The 20,958-nt window shown below is 42.6% G+C and overlaps 1 protein-coding gene across 1 annotated transcript; it reads left to right on the top strand.

The window, feature by feature from the left end:
- Positions 1-412: 412 nt before the first annotated feature.
- RLIM (ring finger protein, LIM domain interacting) lies at positions 413-19,743 on the top strand. The gene is made up of 4 exons (XM_081847105.1): positions 413-703; positions 11,956-12,147; positions 15,284-15,367; positions 17,482-19,743. The coding sequence occupies exons 2-4, from the start codon at positions 11,979-11,981 to the stop codon at positions 19,029-19,031; spliced, it is 1,803 nt and encodes a 600-aa protein (XP_081703231.1). The 5' UTR covers positions 413-703; positions 11,956-11,978; the 3' UTR covers positions 19,032-19,743.
- Positions 19,744-20,958: the final 1,215 nt, after the last annotated feature.

Below are 20,958 nucleotides of genomic sequence, written 5' to 3'. Positions count from 1 at the left end.
GCCGCGGGCTACATTCTGGAGCCACTCTATACAGAAACACAGCCATTCTCAAAAGTATGCTATGACCTGATTTGCTTACTCCCTCTCTCAAAAATTCCCCAACTCTCTCAATTCCTTAAAAATGAAGAAGAAGATTATAATTACGGAATCTCTTCCCCCCGCCCATTCCACTTTAATTGGTTTGGCTCCTATTAAAAATGGACGCCCCAAAGACCAGCGAGTAGAAGTCCGCTCCCTCCCTTCCAGTTTTCCCGACTCTATGCTCCGTCCCTTCGGTCTTTTACACCTCACGCTGAAGAGGCGCATGCGCTCGCTGGAGAGGATCTGAGGTGTGCTGAGGTGAAGGCGGGGGAAGTGCGTCACTTCCTCTGTTGCGCGCGCCGTCGAAAGCCAACGGAGTCTACTCCTCCCCCCTCCCTCCCCCGCCGAAGCGCACCGTTTCCGGCCCCCAAGTTCCTTAGTAACAATGGAGAGTAAGATGGCCGCTTGAGTGAGCGACGGGAGAGGGAAGGGAGAAGAAGAAGGAGGAGGGGTCGGGGGTCGGGCGCCAGACGCTGCCGGGGCTTTAGCGACGACGAGGAGGAGGAGAAAGAAGAAGAAGGGGAGCGGGACGTGACGGACCTGAGCTTCAGGCCGCTGCGGGGCTGATCGCCGGACGGAGACCCCGGAAGGGCGGCGGACGAGCTGGAAGAGGAGGGAGGCGGTGAGTGACCGAGCCGAGCGGGCGCCCGGGCGGGCTCACCGGTCTGGCCGCGGAGAGCCGGCCAAGCCTGGCTCGACGGCGGTGGTCTTTCCACAGCCGCACCGCTTCTCGCCGGAGCGGGCGGGGAACACGGCAGCCGGAGCCGTCTCGTTGGGGCTGGGTCGCGGGTAGGCTGTGAAGAGTGGGGCAGGGGCCCCTACCGGCCCTTTCAGCCGCCGCCTATTCACCCACCCGCGTGAGCTGCTCAATTTATTTCAGGGGCCTGCCCAATATATCGCCCTGGCTGAGGTCCGCTGTCACCGGTGGGCCTTGCTGGCTCGCCCAGGGTGGAGGTTTTCCTTTAGGAACATAGGAACGTTGTCGTATACCCACTCCTAGAATTGTAGAGTTCGAAGTGGGCCATGAGGGCCATCTAGCCCAGTCCCCTGCAATGCAGGAATCTTTCAGCCAACGTGGGGCTCAAACCCACGACCTCGGGATTAAGAGTCTCATGCTGTACTGACTTGAGCTAGTGATCCGGTCTTCGGTCCATGTAGCGCATTGCTGGCAGCAGCTCTTCGGGATTTTAGGTATGGGTAAAAATAAATGTGAATGACAGAAGCATGGCTATGAAGGTGCCTTGGTTAGAAATGAGGAAGATATATTTCATAATGTGCTTGCCTTGATGGGGGAGTAACTAGTTGTTTACTGAACTGTATTGTCTGCGCTGACTGGCAGCAGCTCCTAGGGGTCTCAGCCCGGCAGGAGTCCCTTGTCAGCCCTACCTAGACATGCTACACTCCCCCATGTACAAAAGGCATAATCAGTAGCTTGATCTTCCTTTTTAGGGAAGGGGGAATACAGTGAAAGACCCGTTGCTTTTTTTTTTTTTTTTTTTGCTGCTGGGAAAGAAAGTGAGTTCTTAGGCTAGTAGCCCAACTTAAATATTTAGACAGTTTCAAGTAGGGTATCACTGAGGTTAGTTACTATATCATTATACCTCCTCTTGTCATTGCTGTTCACTGAACCTCATAGTCCTGATGGGGAAATCCCACCCAGAATTAGTGCTTCATTGATGTTCTTACTCCCAGAAATCTGGTCCTCCTTTTTCTGTGCTAGAGATGTCCTAATTTCTCAATAATCTCTCTCAGGGGTAAATCTCAACATGCTTATTGTGTGATTCTGTCAGGAAGGGCAAGACACTACATTTGTTTTCACTTTCTGAAGTTTTATACTATAACCTAAATTATGGAGTACCTTTTACTGCCTTTGGCAGGTGATATTGTTGGGGGGGGGGGGGGCTGGGGTGGATCAACAGAAACCACGCAGCTTTTAAAATAGGAACAATTAAAACAAATTTCTTTGACTTTTAATTTGAGCTTTGTTTATCATAAAATTCAAGTCATTGTATCAGAATATTTGGATTTTCTCTTATAATTATATGGATGAACTTCGGACAATCTTTACCTGATACTAACTGGAACTAAGTTAAAACTAGGGGTTAGATTACTTCATGATGTGCAGAGTGGGTCCATGAGAGTTATATTGTTAGCCTGAGGTGCCTTCTTTATTTGCCTTATCTACTGTGCTAGTTATGTTCGTGGTACAGGTAATGTAAAGAAGCTGTTCTTCTCCAAATGTTGGCATGGAGAAGAAAGTGCAACTGGCTTCAACTGATGATCAGAGCAATATTAAAGTAAACAAGGGATATGGGTGGCGCTGTGGTCTAAACCACTGAGCGTCTTGGGCTTGCCAACCAGAAGGTTGGTGGTTCGAATCTCTGTGACGGGGTGAGCTCCCGTTGCTCTGTCCCAGCTACTGCTAACCTAGCAGTTCGAAAGCACGCCAGTGCGAGTAGATAAATAGGTACCGCTGTGGCGGGCAGGTAAACAGCGTTTCCATGCGCTATGGTTTCCGTCACAGTGTTCCGTTGCCCCAGAAGTGGTTTAGTCACGCTGGCCACATAACCCGGAAAGCTGTCTGTGGACAAACACTTGGCTCCCTTGGCCTGAAAGTGAGATGAGCGCCACAACCCCATAATTGCCTTTGACTGGACTTAAGCATCCAGGCGTCCTTTACCTTTTTTTTTTAACCTTTAAAGTAAAATACTTCAGTCTTTAATAGTCAATATTAAAGTCCAATCCAAGTTTTTAGAAAGCTGTTATATGATGGTATCATTGTGCATTATACCTTACACAAGTAAATGAAGGCAAAAAAGTTGGATCTTAGACCCTGCCCAAAACATCCTGCAATCTAAACTGGGGGAACAGACAACCAGGGAAGGCAAGAATAACACCTGTATTTGCACACATTTGCTCCTTAACATAACATTTATTCCATTTGGGGATGTGGAATAAAGGCTTGAGCTAAAAGCCTTCACAGGAATGGTGGGATTTAAAGAGGGAGATAATTGACATTGCAGGTAGCTGTTGTGGGAGGAACCTTCAAGGACAAGGGGCAGGCAGACAGTGGGTAAAATTGTTGGAGGGGAGGAGACTTTCCAGTATCTTAAAAGTCAGGGACATAGGAAACTGCCTCATACTGAATCAGACCATTGGTACATCTAGTTCAGTATTATCTGCCCTGACTGGCAGAAGCTGTCCAGGTTTTCAGGTATGGGTAAAAACAAATGGGAATGAAAGAGAATACTGTAAAGGTGTCTATGCATATTTGTTTGTCATGATAGGGGAGTAACCAGTTGTTTACTGACTAATAACTGTTAAGCTTTATTTCTCTCTAGAGGTGTCATTGTACCTCTGGTTACAAACTTAATTCATTCCGGAGGTCTGTTCTTATCCTGAAACTGTTCTTAACATGAGGAGCCATTAGCGAAAGCGTATCTCCTGCTGCACACGCGCCTCCGAAGCGCGATTTCCGCTCGCATCTCGGAGCAAAGTTCACATCCGGGAGCAACTACTTCTGGGTTAGCACAGCTTGTAACCCGACGCATGTGCAACTAGAAGCGTTCGTATCCAGAGGTACCACTGTGCTGTGTCTCACTTCCTGCCAAGCTCAGAAAAAAATTAACGACAAGAATGCCAGTGTTTAATTTGGAGCAGTTATAAAAAATCTGGGATATATTTGTGTGATTTGACTGTCCCGGTTAGAGAAGAATTGTCCTCTTATTTTGTGTATTGTGTGGTCAGAAAATGACATGCATGGGGATTTTTTGCTGCTAGGGTCTTTCTAAAATGTTTCCTGCTTAATATTTAATCTAAAAACTGCAAGTCTCAAAAACTTAACCTTGGTGGCAAATTTTACTAGTATGCTTATATAAAGGAGGAGGCTGACAGAAGTGGGTTGTTCCTTTCTAGGAACCCATATTGGAATACTTAACTGAAACTGATGCCTCTGCATTCACAATTTATGTATTATTATTTTTTAAGTGAACTACACATGGCCTTGCAAATTTTGTGTTTATTAGGATACCTTTACTAGACTGAGTGGATCAAAAACAATCCTAAATGGTAGATTTGTTATAGTGAGGCAGTGAGATTGTAATACTAATTATGTTGCCTAAAAGCACAATGGCTTGATCCTCTTGAAGTGGCCCTACATGTACAAGTGGGGAGGTGCCTGAAGGAGGCTCTGGAGTGAGTTAAAACTGCTTTAGGCAAGTGAAGTGTACAACTGTCAGTTCTTCTCGCAGTTACTACTTGCTGTCTTTTCCCTGTCCAGCTTGTTTCTGCTCCTATGGTTTCTACTAAAAATGCAGTGTAGTTCTAGTGTTTTATATGCACTTTTTGTTGTTCCTCCAGGCTTTGAGTGGTTCCTGTAAATTCTGGGGTGAGGGGTTGCATCACTTGTAGCTCTGTGCTTAAGAGATAAGCAGGCCATCTCTCTCCCCGCCACCCCAATTTTTCTTAACCACAGTGTAGCATTAATCGGCTTCTGCAATCCAGTTTCAAACCCTGGTTAGCATTAATGATGTTTAGCAAAGGTACAAACATAACAGTAGACATTGATTAATGTAATGTGTGTACAGTCGTACCTCTGGTTATGCACTTAATTCGTTCTGGAGGTCCGTTCTTAACCTGAAACTGTTCTTAACCTGAAGCACCACTTTAGCTAATGAGGACCTCCTGCTGCTGCCGCGCCGCTGCTGCTCGATTTCTGTTCTCATCCTGAAGTAAAGTACTTAACCCGAGATAATATTTCTGGGTTAGCAGAGTCTGTAACCTGAAGCGTATGTAACCTGAAGTGTATGTAACCTGAGGTACCACTGTATTCAGTTGTTGACAAGGTTGTATTAAGAGGGTCTGATACTACATATAGTCTAGCATGATCTTACTTATGGAATGTTGCTCTTTGGGCACTGATTCTGATAAAGTGTCTGAGTATTCATTGGCATTCATGTGGGGGTGACACATTTAGGATGGGCATGGTTGCCACTGTTCCTTTCCAGAGGGTACTTGAGCATTGTGGGAGTAAAATGGGTGGTAAGGGGGAAACAACAGGTCAGTGTCACTGTCACTTGAACCTAGTCTTCAGAGACCTTTGGGACTAGTGAGAATTGTAAGACCTCTGCTTTCCTGAAACATTTATAGTGGTGGAATTTTTCAGCCAGTCTTTGAGAATGCTGTCTTTAATAGAATCCTGTACTCTGATTGGTTTAATATAAGCAGAATAAATGGCAAAACTATTTCTGCACTTCGTGTTATCACACTGTTGCCGTTTGTTTTACGTAATGCATTGTTTTGACATCTTAAATTCTTGAGGTTTAAAATTTTGGAAGTTTAATTTGTTTAAAATTTTGTACTTTTAATTGTTCTAAGACATTTTGAGTCCACCATGGTGAAAAGTAGGAAATGAATTTTTAAATAATTATGTTGGAGAGAAGGCCTTGTGATTTGTAGAGACTTAAATATTGTGCTTAAAGATCCTATTTTGACCTTGCAGTTAGGTATTATAAAGTGGAAGTTGGTACTGCTTGTTCTGGACAATGCAACCTGTATTTCCAGGAATCGTGTGTCAAGTGTCACTTGACTTTCCCTTCTTGCTGAAAAAAAGTATTGCATTTTAAATTGCTTCTCAAATTCAAAGAAGTTGAATTTGACAATTTATGTAGACATAATTAGGTCTATGATATCAGATAATTTTTAGAATTCATGATGGTCAACGTATTGAATAGTATAAAATGCTTTATAAATATGGTAATATCAGAGAATTGTAGCATTGGAAGGGACCATGAGGATCATTTAGGCTAACCCCCTGCAGTGCAGGAATCTTTAACCCAGTGTGGGGCTCGAACCCATGACCCCAAGACAGTGTTAGAAATTAGCCCGGTACTAGGTGCATTTTGCTACTGGTGCGGGCGCAATTGTGAGCATGTGGAGATCTCTGGATGCCAGGATGGCAACTGACATCTCCATCTGGATAGCCTCTCTAGCTTTCTTAAGCAGGTAAGCAGAAGAACTTACTTATTGCATTTATATCCCACCTTTATTTCCAAGGTGGAATACATGGTTCACCCCCTCCTCAGTTAATCTCTGCAATCACCCTGAGAGGCAGGTTAAAAGGCTGTGCCTGGCCTAAGGTCACCCAGTGAGCTTCATGACTGAGTGGACATTTGAACCCTGGTCTCCCAGGTCCTAGTCCAGCATTCTAACACTACACCACACTGGCTTCCCAGAGCACTTCTGCTATGGGGCAGTGATATAAATTAAGAAGGTAAATCAATACAGGGAAAGCAAAATGTCACCTAGAGAAGGATCTGAAATATTTTCATTGAAGCTTGAATTTGTTTTATTCTGGATTGTTTTATTTGATGTTTTAATGTGTTGTAAACAGCTTTGATATATTTTTTTCTTCTGAGCTCCACCATTTGATAATAAATTGTGGGAGATAGGGAGGATAGTGACAGGAACTTGGATAGTGTCAAGAATCCAATTAAGTGGAAGTGTTCCCTGCTCCTCTGGGAACACTTCCAAAGTTCTTGCTGGCCAGCAATGCTGTTCCATTAGTGTTGGTTCCATTGGTAGGTAAAATAAAAGCCTGTGGCACCTTAAAAACTAAGACGCTTATTATAGCACAAGCTTTGGTGGACTCTTCATTTCCATAGGTTTATAACCCAACTTAAAAAAACAAAAACTTCCCAACAAGATGCATCAGACACAGGTTACATGGGCCACACATGTATATAAAAATGGTAATTAAAACACATAAGTGTAAAAATGAGTACAGTGGTACCTCGGGTTAAGTACTTAATTCATTCCGGAGGTCCATTCTTAACCTGAATCACCACTTTAGCTAATGGGGCCGCTGTGCCGCCACTGCACAATTTCTGTTCTCATCCTGAAGCAAAGTTCTTAACCCGAGGTAATATTTCTTGGTTACTGAGTCTGTAACCTGAAACGTATGTAACCTGAAGTGTATGTAACCCGAGGTACCACTGTAACAGTAAAATAAATATGAATATAGTGAATAGCCTGTGAATACATTAAAACAGAAACCTTGCCCTGTCAAACCTTAAAATTAAATACAGTGTCAGTAAAGTAGCACCATATATTTCAGCTGCCTAAATAAAATCAAGAAAAAGCCATAGACCCGCATATAGGCTTGATAATGAAGAGCTTGTCTTATACCTGGATCAGGATCCACAAATGTGGAGCCATTGTTGAAAAAGCTCTTTCCCTTGTACACACACACCCCAGCCTGATTGCTCTCACAGATGGGCATAGTTGGCTACAATCCACAGCTCTTTGCTCATCACTGTTGTAGGCAAGAGTTCTTCTAGGCTTCTGTGTGCTTCCAGAAGAGCCTTGGGGTGAAAAGCAAGTTGATAGGTGTATTGACTGGTAGCTATAGTGTCATGATTCAGATTTTCACTGCATCCCTGGAAGCAAGTGGACTTTGAGCTTTGGCTCAAGCTCTTGTGACCATGATAATAGAATCAGAACTGTAACGTTGGAAGGGACTCCAAGCGTCATCTAGTCCCACCCCCTGCAATGCAGGAATCTCAACTACAGCATCCATGAAAGATGGCCATCCAACCTCTGCCTATAAACCTCCAATAAAGAGAGTCCACCACCTTCCAAGGGAAAAATATGTACTGCACTCTTACTGCTTCTCAGTATCGCATGTTAGATATTCTGTAATAAATTAGTTTGTAGGGCAGTTGTGCCTCACTCTTCCATGTGAGTATGTGTAGGAAAGGAGATTTGGGCTTTATGAAGAAGTTCACTCCTCAGATACCTTTAATCTCTTACTTACTCATTCTAAACCACAGGCTTGGAAAGAGCAACTTCCTTCATTATGTGGGATAAGAATGTTGTCCAGGTGACAAACAGGAAAATGGTTTTCAGTCACTGCTATGCCACCAATGACTTTCATAGGCATTTGTTTTCTTGTCATTTTTGTATTTACTTCTGGCTTGGTACAGAAATCCAGGATCTGCAGGTAACAGGCCATGCGCCCCCTGTTTTTTGTGTGTGTGCGCGCTATACAAAAATCACAATGTGGGAAAAGCTATGAAGCCAGCCAATGCCTCTACATAACTCCATCCTTATTTCAGACATTGTGATATATCTGTATATCACGATGTTTAGCTGATGATATAGCACAATGTTGAAAAATAGATACTGCACACATATTGCACTTCGGTTTTACTTAAGGAGTTTGGTGGCACTTCTGATTGCCTGAAATAGAAGACCCATACCTTACTGATTTTTACAACTGATACGATGTTTCAGATAGAGACTTCTCACATCTGGACTAAAACCAGGGAAGATTAGATTCAAATCTTTACTCAACCATTATTCTCTTTAGGAGCCACTTAGCCAGTCAAATACACTCCCTCTGATCAACCTCACAGGGTTATTGTGAGGGAACTATGTACATTACTATGAACTCTTTAGGGGAAGAATATATTGTTGCTGCTGCTGCTGTTATTTTATTTTTGTTTTGTTTTGTTTTGTTTTGTTTTGTTTTATTTATTTTATTTATTTTATTTATTTTATTTTATTTATTTCATTTCATTTCATTTCATTTCATTTCATTTCATTTCATTTCATTTATACTCACCCTTCACCCTAAGGTGTAAGGGCAGGTTACAACAATCTAAAATACATTATAAAGTAGAACAGGAAGGAACGCATACAAAGTAATTTAAAAAAACCTCACAGACTACGGAGAGTAACTTTAAATTAATCCATTTATTGATATACAAAGCTTAAAAAAATTAAATGAAACAAAACACATGTTACTTAGAAAATAGAATTGGATAAAATTAGATAAAATATTATATTTAAAGCATAAGGCAATTGTATATGTTTTGCATATGAATTAAGTATAATTGACAAAGCAATCAGTCAAAGTGATTTTATATCCTTTTATATCAATTAGCAATGGAACCAGGGGGCTGGACCTTTCCATTGAGTTTTTCCATTAATTTTATTGTTCATGTGGGCAGACCCACATAAGATGTAGACAATGAATTACCACCATCTATCCGGGAGGCAGAAAAATGGGCAACTAGGGCCGCTGCTGTATCAGCTATTCCTCATTCAGGGAACTTTGACACATATCTATTGCTGGTTTGCCGAAACACGTTATACCTTAACTTTTTTGTTGGCACCATGGCTCCTTTTACAGCCACTCCAACCGATGCCAAGGTCTTCATGACCCTTATTGAAAGCAGCAAATATATACACAAAAGTTGACTCGAGCAGTTTCTTCAGCTGTGACATAATGTCATCCATGAGTGCTCTACAGTGTGCATAAAACATACCATAACTGCTGGATGTGATGCATATGTAGGCCTTGCAGGACCCAGATTTCCAGCCTGTATAGGGGGAGTTTCACAAACAAGGGCTTGACACAGAGAATGATGACCTCTCCTGGGCCACAGACATACAGTGGTGCCCCGCAAGACGAACGCCTCAGAAGACGAAAAACTCGCTAGAAGAAGGAGTTTTTCGTTTTCTTAGCCGCTTCGCAAGACTCATCTCCCTATGGGCTTGCTTCGCAAAACGAAGCTTGCCCCGCAAGCTCCGGGGATAGCGGGGAAGCGCAGCGCGTCTTCCCCGCTGTCCCCGGACCTCTTTTGAAGCAAGGGACGGCGGGAAGAAGATCGCTTCTCCCCGTTGCCAGCCCCGCAATCTCCGGGGACAGAGGGGAAGCAATCTTCTCCCCCCCGCCCCTTGCTTTTACCAGGTCCGCCTTCCCCTCTGTCCCTGGACGGTCTCCATAGGAACGCATTGATTGATTTTCAATGCATTCCTATGGGAAACCGTGCTTCGCAAGACAAAAAACTCGCAAGAAGAAAAAACTTGCGGAACGAATTAATTTCGTCTTGCGAGGCACCACTGTACAAGCTTCTGAGGGCAGAACTACCAAGATCTTACAAATCTTAACACATGAAAAAGTGTGTAGGGCTGTTTGGGGCCAGAGTTGTTTGGGGCTTTAAATACTAACATGAACACCTTGAATTGTGTCCAAAAAATGATCTGGCAACCAATACGGCTGTTGAGGCTGTGTTGAGATCTAAATGAAACCCCAGCCAGTAATCTGGCTTCTGCAGTTTGTTTGGACCAATGGAAGTTTCCAAGCTGCCTTCAAGGGCAACCCCTGCAGCAGAGCATTGCAGTAATCCAGTCTGGATTACAGTGGCCATGCTATTCCTTTCCCGAAAGGGTCATAGGTGGTGGATGGGCCATAGCTGAGGCAATAATTTTGTTGTAAATATCTCATATGAAAAATTACATGGCATGTTTCAAAGAACTTTTATTTATGGTCACCTGATCTAGTAGTGATGGTAATGCCCTCAAGTTTGGGGTTTTGTTTTTGTTTTGTTTTGGGCAGCTAGGGGTGCTTTTAATCCTTTGCCCCAACTATGTCTCCAATTTGGATTGGTGGGCCATGCTAGAGCATTTTGCATTAGCGGGGGGGGGGGGGGGGCGACGACTTCTCATTTGCATCAAATTTCTGGTGGTGGGGACAATAGCAGGGGGAAAAGGATTAAAGCCCCAGCCCCCATGTTATGCTCATGATCCCCTTTAGACCCCTGCTCCAATTTATGGAGAAAAAAACAAACGTACATCCTGCATAGATTTGGAGCTAACAATTGTCTACTCTGGCCCTTATTTTATTTTGTATTATTCTGTGTCCTTTATTTTGAACCTGATTTCCCCCCCAGTGTGTGCATGTTTCACATTTAGCAGACTGCTAGCAGCTGTAGTTTGAAGAAGTGATTGGATATTTGGTTGCAGGATATATTAAAACACTCTTTCCACTAAGCAGTCTGCTTGCAGAAACCACATATAAGCCCTCAAACATCTTTTCAGTTATGAGGTGCTAATTTTGTGGTTGTGGGTGTTTTTGAATATATAAATGATGGAAGCTAAGTGACCTAGCTGGTGGAGAATTGTGATGGTTTTCTGGTACTTCTCTCAAAAGTTATTCACTTAGGCTTGGATGACAATGCTGTGTGGCATATCAAGTGATTTCTGGTTGGCAGCATGGTCCTCTGGTCATAGTAGACAATGGAAAGCCCTCCGCTTATGGCCCCTGACTAATGGAATAGATTACTGCAGTTAAAACTAAAAACTAAATATGTTTGTATATTTACAAATCATGCAGATCTTCCTTTGCATATTTTTTCACTGTTCTGCATGGTATTCTCTTTTATTTATGATGCCAAAGCAGGTAACAAAAAGTAAGAATGTACACCATTTTTTTAAAAAAAATAATTAAAATTTATTATAGCCAGCAGCAAAATGTAGGCTAAAATTGTAAAAATAGGAAGAGAAAAGTGCAATAAAATTGGTAGCCACATGTTAAAATTCTTGGAGAATAAAATGGTCTGAATGTTTCCCTTGGGATCTTTTTTGGCAGCCTTCAGCAACATTTGACACCCCCCCCCCCTTTTACACTGCCTTCCCAAAGCGAAGTGCTGGAGGGCTTAGAGTCCTCCTGCCTCTTTCCCAAACCCTCACTAGCGGAGATTGGGGTGGGTGTCAAATTTTGGCTCCCCCCCCCCACAGCAAGACAGTGTGTGGCCTGCAGGTTTCTGTGTCACGAAGTGTGCTTACAGCCCACTTGGTATGAGCCCATTTGGTATCTAGACCTGGGCTAGATAATTAGGATTGGGTTTCTTAAAAAGAGCCTGAAATACTTAAGAAACAGAACCATTATTTAACCATTATTTTAGTCTGTTATTTTTTAATGTTTCTGTAAAATTATGTTGCACCCACAGATTAAAACTTAACTCTTCTGGTATATAGGGCCAGGATTATATGGTTCTCCAAACAAATTGACTGTTTCCTTTTTTGTAGACATTTTCCCTACTTTGATCAAGATGGAAAGCTCAGATTCTAATAATAAAGGAAGTGTCGCTCAGTCTGAAGCACAGCGTCGGAGTCAGCTGGACCGCCTGGATCGGGAAGAAGCTTTCTATCACTTCGTGAATAATCTGAGTGAAGAAGACTACAGGCTAATGAGGGATAACAATTTGCTAGGCACCCCTGGTATGTTACTTCATGTGCTGGATGCAGTTAAAATCCTTTTCAGGTGTGGAAATTCTGTCACTGAGATGTGATCAAAATTTACTAGCTCTTAACTCAGAAACAAGGGTTGAAAATAATTGCTTATGTCAAAATTGATTACACATGGTATTCTGAAGGGCTCTTGCTTTCAACATGTAAGGCATATTGTGTTCTCTAGGAACTAGTGCTGGCCCTGCTGGTCAGCTGTCTTGGTGGCATTTGACCATGATATCATTCAAAGAAGCAATGCACAATGAAGCGAAAAAGCACTACTGTGCAGGTATCAGCTTCACTTTACTAAAGGATTGAAGGCAGCTCCTCTCCCCACTCCCCCAGCCCTGCTGCAGATGAGAAGCAAACCTAGTTAGTGGCAGAGCAGAGATGCTACTTCTGACCACCTGTTACAACTGCAGTCCTCTCCAGACAGTTTTCTATGGCAAAAACCACTGCCTTCAACTGCCCATGTCTCCCATCCTTGTGTGGGCTTGGGGTGCTTCAATTTTTTTTGACAGACTGATGGTCAACCAAAAATGTTTTGATCCATCAATTCCTGACCCTTACCAGCTACCTTCTACTTTTCTTTTCTTTTCTCTTGATGAGCATGCATTGTTTAGCTTTTTTCTTTTCCATAAGCTGACCTTTCAAAAATCAGTGCTGATTTGGCCTGTTAGCTTGTGTACACAAGTGCAACACATGTCCATTCTTTCACTATTGACATTTTTCCAACTGTTTATATTTCTTACAAATCCACGTCACCACTCAGGTTTGTTGTGGCTATTTAGCATTTGGCAAAAACAGTTCTAGTGTCCCCCCGCCCCCCAGTCCTGTCTTAGAAACATTTTTTTGCCCTCAGCATTTGTATGTTTTGAACTTGGTCACCCTTTCTATTGTTTTACTTGTGGTATATTCATTAGAATAAATGTCTCCCCCCTCTTATGATTGCCTGTTCTCACCACTTGGTTATAAAAACAACTTTGCTGATTCCTATCGCCCCTATTATGGCCTGTATTATACAACACTCCCTCCTGCTTCCATTTATTTAATTGTCTGTTCAGACAATATACTTTCAAACAGGTATTTCAGAGCATTGCAGGTCACTCCTCACTACTTCTTTCTGCACACCTTTGTGAGTCTTGGACTAATTGTGATTGGTGGCTGAACTTAAATTGAATATCATTTCCCTTTTCTTGTTATGTTGTTTCCTTTGGAGGTGTTTTGTAAACTCCTTCATTCTCTTTTTTTTCAGTCCCCCCCCCCCAAACCCAGTTTTTGTTGCTGGTTCTTGCTTTCCCTTAGTGCAGACCCTGCTGTCAAGTTCTAATTTTTTCTTTCCCTTTTCTCTTTCTGTTATTTGTTATGGACTATTGCCTGTCTTTGATTCATCATGCTTCCTTCTCAGTCTTGGAACTTCATTTTGGGTTCAGTCTGTAATGCTTTTTTCTACTGTTGTCTCTTTTTTTAAAAAAAATATATATATATTTAGCTGTGGTGTCTCACTTCAACAATCTCTGGCATGCTAAGATTTATATTATGTCAGACCTAGCAGTATCTGAGCCAGTAGTTTTCTTTTCCTCCTTGCCATCTTGCTACATACCATCCACATTGGCTTATAATTCTAAAGTGTGGTTAGCACTGCACAAGTGAGCTGCCTTCCCTCCTCCTGTATTGATGGGAGTAGAACTTCTGTGGAGATTTTTTTCACTTTATAAGAATATTGCCATATGTCCTGTAAAGAACCAATCCAGTGTAACAAGCCACCTTCATAACTCTTGTTTTGAAGCTGTCATGTTTCAAAACTTATTAGAATTTGTTGTAAGCTGGAATTCCTTGTTTGTATGATCCAACAAGCCAAAATTCTTTGCAAAGTGAAACTAGTCTCTGCAGAAGCCCTCCTTCAAGTGGTGTGGGAAGGGGAGCCCACAATTCTCATGCTTTGTTCAGCCTTCCTGTAGCTCTTTGACGTAGCAGCAAACCATAGTTTAATGTTACATCTATTCAGTGTAGAATAGAATGCTTGCTTTTGTTCTTACTACTATGCCTGACTTTTATTGAGTTGGATATTTCTCTTTTCACTTCTCATTTGCTTATGGGTGCACTGCTTTTTTTCTGAGACAAAACAGGCATCTCTCAATTCATGTTTTATTTACTGTTCTTCAGGTATACAACCTCACAAAGTAGTTGTACAAAATTTTGATATACTGTAGTTAAAATAATACAACAGAATTGAGATACATACAACAGAAGGCAATGTTCAGAAGAGCATTTTAAAAGCCAGATAAAACCATCAGTTGTAAATGATGGTCTTCACCTGGTGCTGAAATATATCAGAACCAGCTGAGCTACCTGGCAAGGGTGGGTGAGGGTCAGTTTTGCAGACATCTCTCTCCCTTAGCATCCAGCCTGTCTACACATGGGGTGCTTGCTTTCCTAAGAGGGAGTGATGGAACAAGCATTTTCATCATGTTCTTAGTTGAGCACAGCCATGTCCTTAAAGCCACAGTCTCAGCAAGTCTTTCCTCATGGCTTTGCAGGCATACCTGATTCCTATACTATTAACTCATGTGAGCAAAGAGTGCTTTCAAATAAGGAATCCTTGGATGTGAAAATTGATCTGTAGTGGTATGTGCTACCTCTCATCTTTCAATCCTTGCACAATCCTCACACAAACTGTTTAGCAGTAGTTTAGGAATTGAACTGTCAAGCAAATACCATACAGGCTACATACCTGCCTAGTGGGCACTTCCCAGATCCTAAATAATCTGGATCCAGTGAGATGCACAGCCCTGGAAGTCACAGGTCTCTCTTTAAATATACCTGACCTTTGTGCCAAAGAAAATATACTCTTTCAACAGAAGGCCTATCTTGGAGAACTGCCTCCATGTGACCTGACTTCTTATACCTCTTTAAACAATTGGCATCTCTGATAGCTTACTGTTTCTTGGTCTGTGCCATTCCCCCCCTCCACCACCCCCACTTTTCTTTTCTCTAATCTTTCGCTTGGGAGCCTCCCAGGATAATGATAATTTGGAAATTTGTTACCTGTGCTTATCAGATTCATCAGAATTTTAAATAAAAATCATGGTTTATCTGGAACACCTCTTGAAAACTATTTCTGCAGGTGAAATTACTGAAGAAGAGTTGCTGAGAAGGCTGCAGCAAATTAAGGAAGGCCCACCCCAGCAGAACATGGAAGACAATAGAGGTATGTAATATTCATTGAGAGCAGCAAAAAGAAGAGTCTAGCCCTGGGTTGCCTTGAATGATGGTCAGGGGTGCTGCAAGCAACGCTGGCCTCTGTCCCTCTTTTCTTTCCTCCCTTCTTCTCATGCCCTATCACATCTCTGCCTCCCAAAGGCTTGCACAGATGTTTGTTGCAGCAGCTTCAAGCTGCCCAGGTGAATGGTGCCTCTGGTGCTAGCCAGGGGGTGCTTCCCAGGCCCCTGTGGAGCAGTGTGAGGAGGCACTTCTCTTTGGGGCAAATGAGGCAGCTCAGAGGTCAGGGGCTGCGGCTGCAGCTGCAGCTGCCCAAAGGACTCCCAAGGAGAGGAGGATGAGGGAACACTCCGCAAGGGAGGGGTGAGGGGCTGCTGGCTCTGCAGGCAAGGGGTGACATAACTGAACTCCTGAGCCCCACAGGGGTTCCGCAGAAATAATGTAGTTGGTCAAGGGAGCCATGGACCCAAAAAGGTTGAAAACCTCTGCTCTAGCCTGTGGGCCCATCAGACCGCTTTCTCATTTGGCCAATAAGACAGTTCTGGCCAGGCCACGCCCACCTGACACTGAATTTGGGTTTCGCAAAAATCACCAATCAGCTGGTCATCCAAACCCTGCAGTTTGCAAGTGGTGCAGTGATCATTTGCACTTGCAAAGCACTGTGCATTGGTCCATGTGGTTTGATTTCAAGAAAACAAGCCACCTGACAGCATCAGCTGAGATAAAGCATCTTACATTAGGAATTGTGTTAGAAATTGGAGGAATAGAAATTCTGAAGCCAGGGATGTGCAACATGTCAAATAAAACAAATTCTGTCATTGTACTCCTGGGATTGCACTTAGTCCCACCATTGGCTACTGTATTGTGGCATTTTTTTAAAAAAAAATAGATCTGTTTGTTTGTTCACATCCCTGTAAACAGCATTATATTGACCTTTACCTTCTGTCAGACTGAGGCTACTTGTTCTTTCTCCTCTCATGCGACTTCATACCTGGGAAGTAGCCTGTAAGCCTCAACATTTTATTGTTGATGACATTATTATTAAATCCCTGAGATGTTTTATAAGAAGCAATTAATCATAAATGGAATGAAAGAACAAAGCATGCTGACTAGGAGCTAAGTCTTGTTGAAAGAAGTAATGATTCAAACATGATTTTTCCAGGCAACGAACATGTCTAATATATTTTCTGAGCTAGCTTCTGCACTGGCATGCTTAACATTGGACATACAGTGGCTGCAGGCCTGGTTTAAATAAGATTCTTAGCTTATGCATGGATGATAACCTACCTGGTATTGCACTGAAACCAGGCCTTAGTGGGAAAGCTTTTAAGTAAGTGTGCATAGGACCCTGCTGCAGGTGTTTCTTCTTAAGAGGTGGTGCACAGATTGGATCTGCTGCCTCTGCCATAGTTAAAAGTACAGGTGGTGACCATTTTAGGTGCATCCAATTGATGAGTGATTGCAAGTGCCCAGGTCCTTTTGGACCCAGAATGAGGCAGAGTGAGGGAGGGGAACTAATTGTCTTTTTTAAAAAATCCAACCACTCCTGCATGTTCCCTCCTATGAGTCTGCGCGCTAAATGTCTTGTGACTTCCATAAGACTCCAAAATGGTGTCATTATTATTATTTTGTTAATGCTTACACTTTCTCCATGTCCATTTTGGCATGCTGCTCCTGAGAGTTGACTAATGGGCCAGTGTGGCCCTCAGCCCAAAAGAAATTAACCACCACTGCTTTCAAGTACCACAATACCTTTTCATATTGCTTAGCCCTTACAAAACTGATACCTTAACTACTGCCTGACAAGGTTTCTGTTGCTGAATAGACATTTGAATCGCATGCACCCTGGATTGAGTTAACCTGTCTTAATGATTTTTACTGCAGCTTTGCTGTTCTTATCAACTTAGTGAGACACAATGAGCTTACAGGGTCTCTTAGAGTGCATTTATAATTACCATTATGGTTCCTACAGTAAATGCATGCATGTGAAAGTATTGTGGCTCAGACTTGTTTTCAAAACCCTAACTCATAGCAATGTTGGGAAAGTGTTTAGCCCAGGGTTTCTCTAGTTTCCTAACTCTGGCAGTTGCTCTTGTCTTGCAGGTGCAGAGTCCGCAGAAGATGTATCTAATGGCGATTCCATAATAGATTGGCTTAACTCAGTTCGACAGACTGGGAATACAACACGAAGTGGGCAAAGAGGAAACCAGTCTTGGAGGGCAGTGAGCCGGACTAACCCAAACAGTGGGGATTTCAGATTCAGTTTAGAAATAAACGTCAATCGTAATAATGGTAACCCAAATCCTGAAACTGAGGGTGAGCCATCTGTGGAACCGCCCAGCAGAGAAGAAGTGGAAAATAACCAAAGTGATGCTGAGACTCCAAGATTTGAAACTCCTCCTGTTGTAGGGCAGCCTGGACCAGAAATTAGTCCCCCTGAAGTGATAAATGAAGCAGTTGCTCCTCACAGAGGCCTGAGGAGATCAAGAAGCCGAAGTCCAGAACAGCGGAGGACACGAGCTAGGACTGATAGAAGTAGGTCACCCCTTAATCCAATGAATGAATCTGCACGTCGGGTGCATCATAATATATCTTCTCAGACACCTGACCTTCCCCCAGTAAGTGAAGCTGAAGGGAGCTCTAGAACAAGACAGCATATGGTAATAAGGCAGCATACAACTACATCTGAGATGCCCAGTGAAAATACAGTGCTATTTTCAACTCCTGAAGCAAGACCCTCTCCTCAAGCAACAGCTCCTCCAGAAACAAATGGCAGTGCAGAGTCTGCAGCCCCTGGACAGAGGCCTCCAACTATTGTCCTTGACTTACAAGTGAGACGAGTCCGTCCAGGAGAATACAGGCAGAGAGACAGTATAGCCAACCGAACCCGATCAAGATCCCAGACCCCAAACAATACTGTGACATATGAAAGTGAGCGTGGAGGTTTTAGACGCACATTTTCACGCTCAGAAAGGGCAGGAGTGAGAACTTACGTCAGTACCATTAGGATTCCTATCCGGAGAATTTTGAATACAGGCCTGAGCGAGACGACGTCTGTTGCCATTCAAACCATGTTAAGGCAGATAATGACTGGCTTTGGTGAGCTCAGTTACTTCATGTACAGTGATAGCGATGCAGAGCCTGGTGGCCCAGCACCAACCCCAAATGTAGAAATGGCAGAACCGCAGGGTGGAGGTGTCAGTGGAAATAGTAGTGGTTCAAGTCATGAAGGTCCTGATCCTTCTGCACCAGGAGAGGCATATGAAGGCAGTAATGAAGGGGCATCCACAGCTAGTGCTAGGCGAGAAGGACGGAATGCCAGGGGTTCTGTTACTTTTGAAGAAAGTGGCTCACTCCCATTCCTGAGCCTGGCTCAGTTTTTTCTGCTTAATGAAGAAGACGATGACCAACCCAGAGGCCTCACCAAGGAGCAAATTGACAACCTAGCCATGAGAAATTTTGGTGAAAGTGATGCTCTGAAAACCTGTAGTGTCTGTATTACAGAATACACAGAGGGGAACAAACTGAGGAAGCTCCCATGCTCTCATGAGTACCATGTGCACTGCATAGATCGCTGGCTGTCGGAAAACTCTACCTGCCCAATTTGCCGCCGAGCAGTCTTGGCATCTGCTAACCGAGAGAGTGTTGTCTAAGCAAGGTGTGAACTTTGAGCTGAGTGCACAAGATGAACTAGCAGTGGGCAAAGAAGCCACCTTTCTGTGGCCACTTTTTGTGTGGTAGGTATAAATGTAAAACAATCCTCCCGAAATGATTTATTTTTTTTAAACAACCCTCACTAGTGGGAACCTTCTTGATTAAGGTCCTGAAAATGATATTGGGTTTGTGTCATCAGTTAAAACAAGTGAGCAAAAAAAAAAAAAAAAACACCACTACATTTGCCCAAAGACACTTGCCTGCTGTGTTCTCAGTTTATTCCAGCACAAACAAGGTTCACATCTTTCCTCTCCCATCCCAGTGAGTGGTGAATGCTGAAGATCCCAACATTCTGCTCTTCCCTGTGAAGAATATGACTGGAATCATTCAGCTACATATACAGCTCATGTTTCACTGTGGATTAAAACAAAAACTGAACAATAAAATTGCACCCCTGAATATGATTTAGTTCCCTCCTTGTATAGGGTATTGAACATGGCAATGTAAATAACACTAATATTAGCCCTTTCCCACTGTACAGCTGTTTTTAGCCCAACACTATGGTATGCCATAGAATGAGCTGGTAGTTTTAATGGGGATATTTATCTTGCTGTGGAAATATGTTAATTGCTTATGCCTGTTATAAATGAACACACTTTTGTTTTTAAAAATGTAAAGCTTTTTGTATAGATCAATAAAGTTTTAATTGCACTGCTGTACTAATGCCTTTGGAATGAAAACCATTATGGTTAGAAATAATGCATTGGTGTGACTCTCCCCTGCAGAGTGAGCAAGATAGCAAAGAGCTGCCCCCGTCAGTATTAAAGTCACAGCATGACACCCAAAACAGCCCAACAGATAGAAATGGGGTGTTCATAGTTCACTGCTTGGGTGTAGGGGTACCACTGAAAAGACACAAATTGAAAAACCTGGTGCTACAGGGACCTCTTCCTAAAATACAGATCTCTTTGATGCCCCAACCCTGCAAAACAGTAATTGATTACATTGGGGTGGCTTTAACCCTCCATAGATTGTTGGATGCCTAGTTCTCATCATTCCCAATCTTCATGGCCCGTAGTTGGGGAGGATGGGAATTGTGGTCCAAGCAACAACTGGAGAACCAAATGTTTTACATTACTGGCAGCTTTGTAATAAGTTTGCCTCTCCCCCAGATCGTGTATTACAGGCATATGTATACAATGTGTTTTCTGCGGGCAAAGTACTTTTATTGCTCTGCCTGTTCTTTGGGAACCTACAACTTTCAGCATAAATCCCTCAAGTAGTGGCTTGTGTATTTTTCTAAATAACAGTTAAATTGAATGGTACCACTTCTTCCTTCCTTTGAGGTAGAAGAGAAACTAACAGTGTATCTGTTCAATTTTTAAAATTACAGAGTGAGTGGTTTTATCAAGTTTAGAATCCTGTGAATTTATCCATACATAAAACTGTTAAGGCAGTTAATTTAGAAATTCCTTTATAAATCAAACAATTCCCTGTCCCTGTCCCATACATACTAAAGAGTCAAGTTTTACTGAGCAAAACAGCACTGTATGTTGCTTTTGCTTACAGACTCTTGATATTTGCATAATCTTGGATATATAAAAGGTAAGTTTTCAGTTGGCTTTATACAGGCAAAAACAATCTTGCTGCTTTAATAAAACATTTTCAGCTAGAGAAGGATTTCATAGCACCTCTTCTCCCTCTCCTTTGCTGCCTGAAGTAGATTATATATAAGTACAAAATTTTATGTGCAAGGTTGTTCCTCTACCACAGACTATTCATACCTTTCAACTTAGAGCAGCTTTCAAATAAAAAAATGCAGATAGAGGTACTCTTCTAATCTTGTTGGGACATGCATTCATTTTTTTCAAACATTAAAAGTGATTAATGGAGGAAAACTTGTTTGTATTTTCATTCAGAAATGCA

The sequence above is a fragment of the Podarcis erhardii genome (assembly GCF_964252035.2).
Source record: "Podarcis erhardii genome assembly, chromosome: Z".
NCBI classification, from domain to species: Eukaryota; Metazoa; Chordata; class Lepidosauria; order Squamata; family Lacertidae; genus Podarcis; species Podarcis erhardii.
Note: the sequence above shows the minus strand (reverse complement) of the source record. Positions and strands in the feature narration are given on the sequence as shown.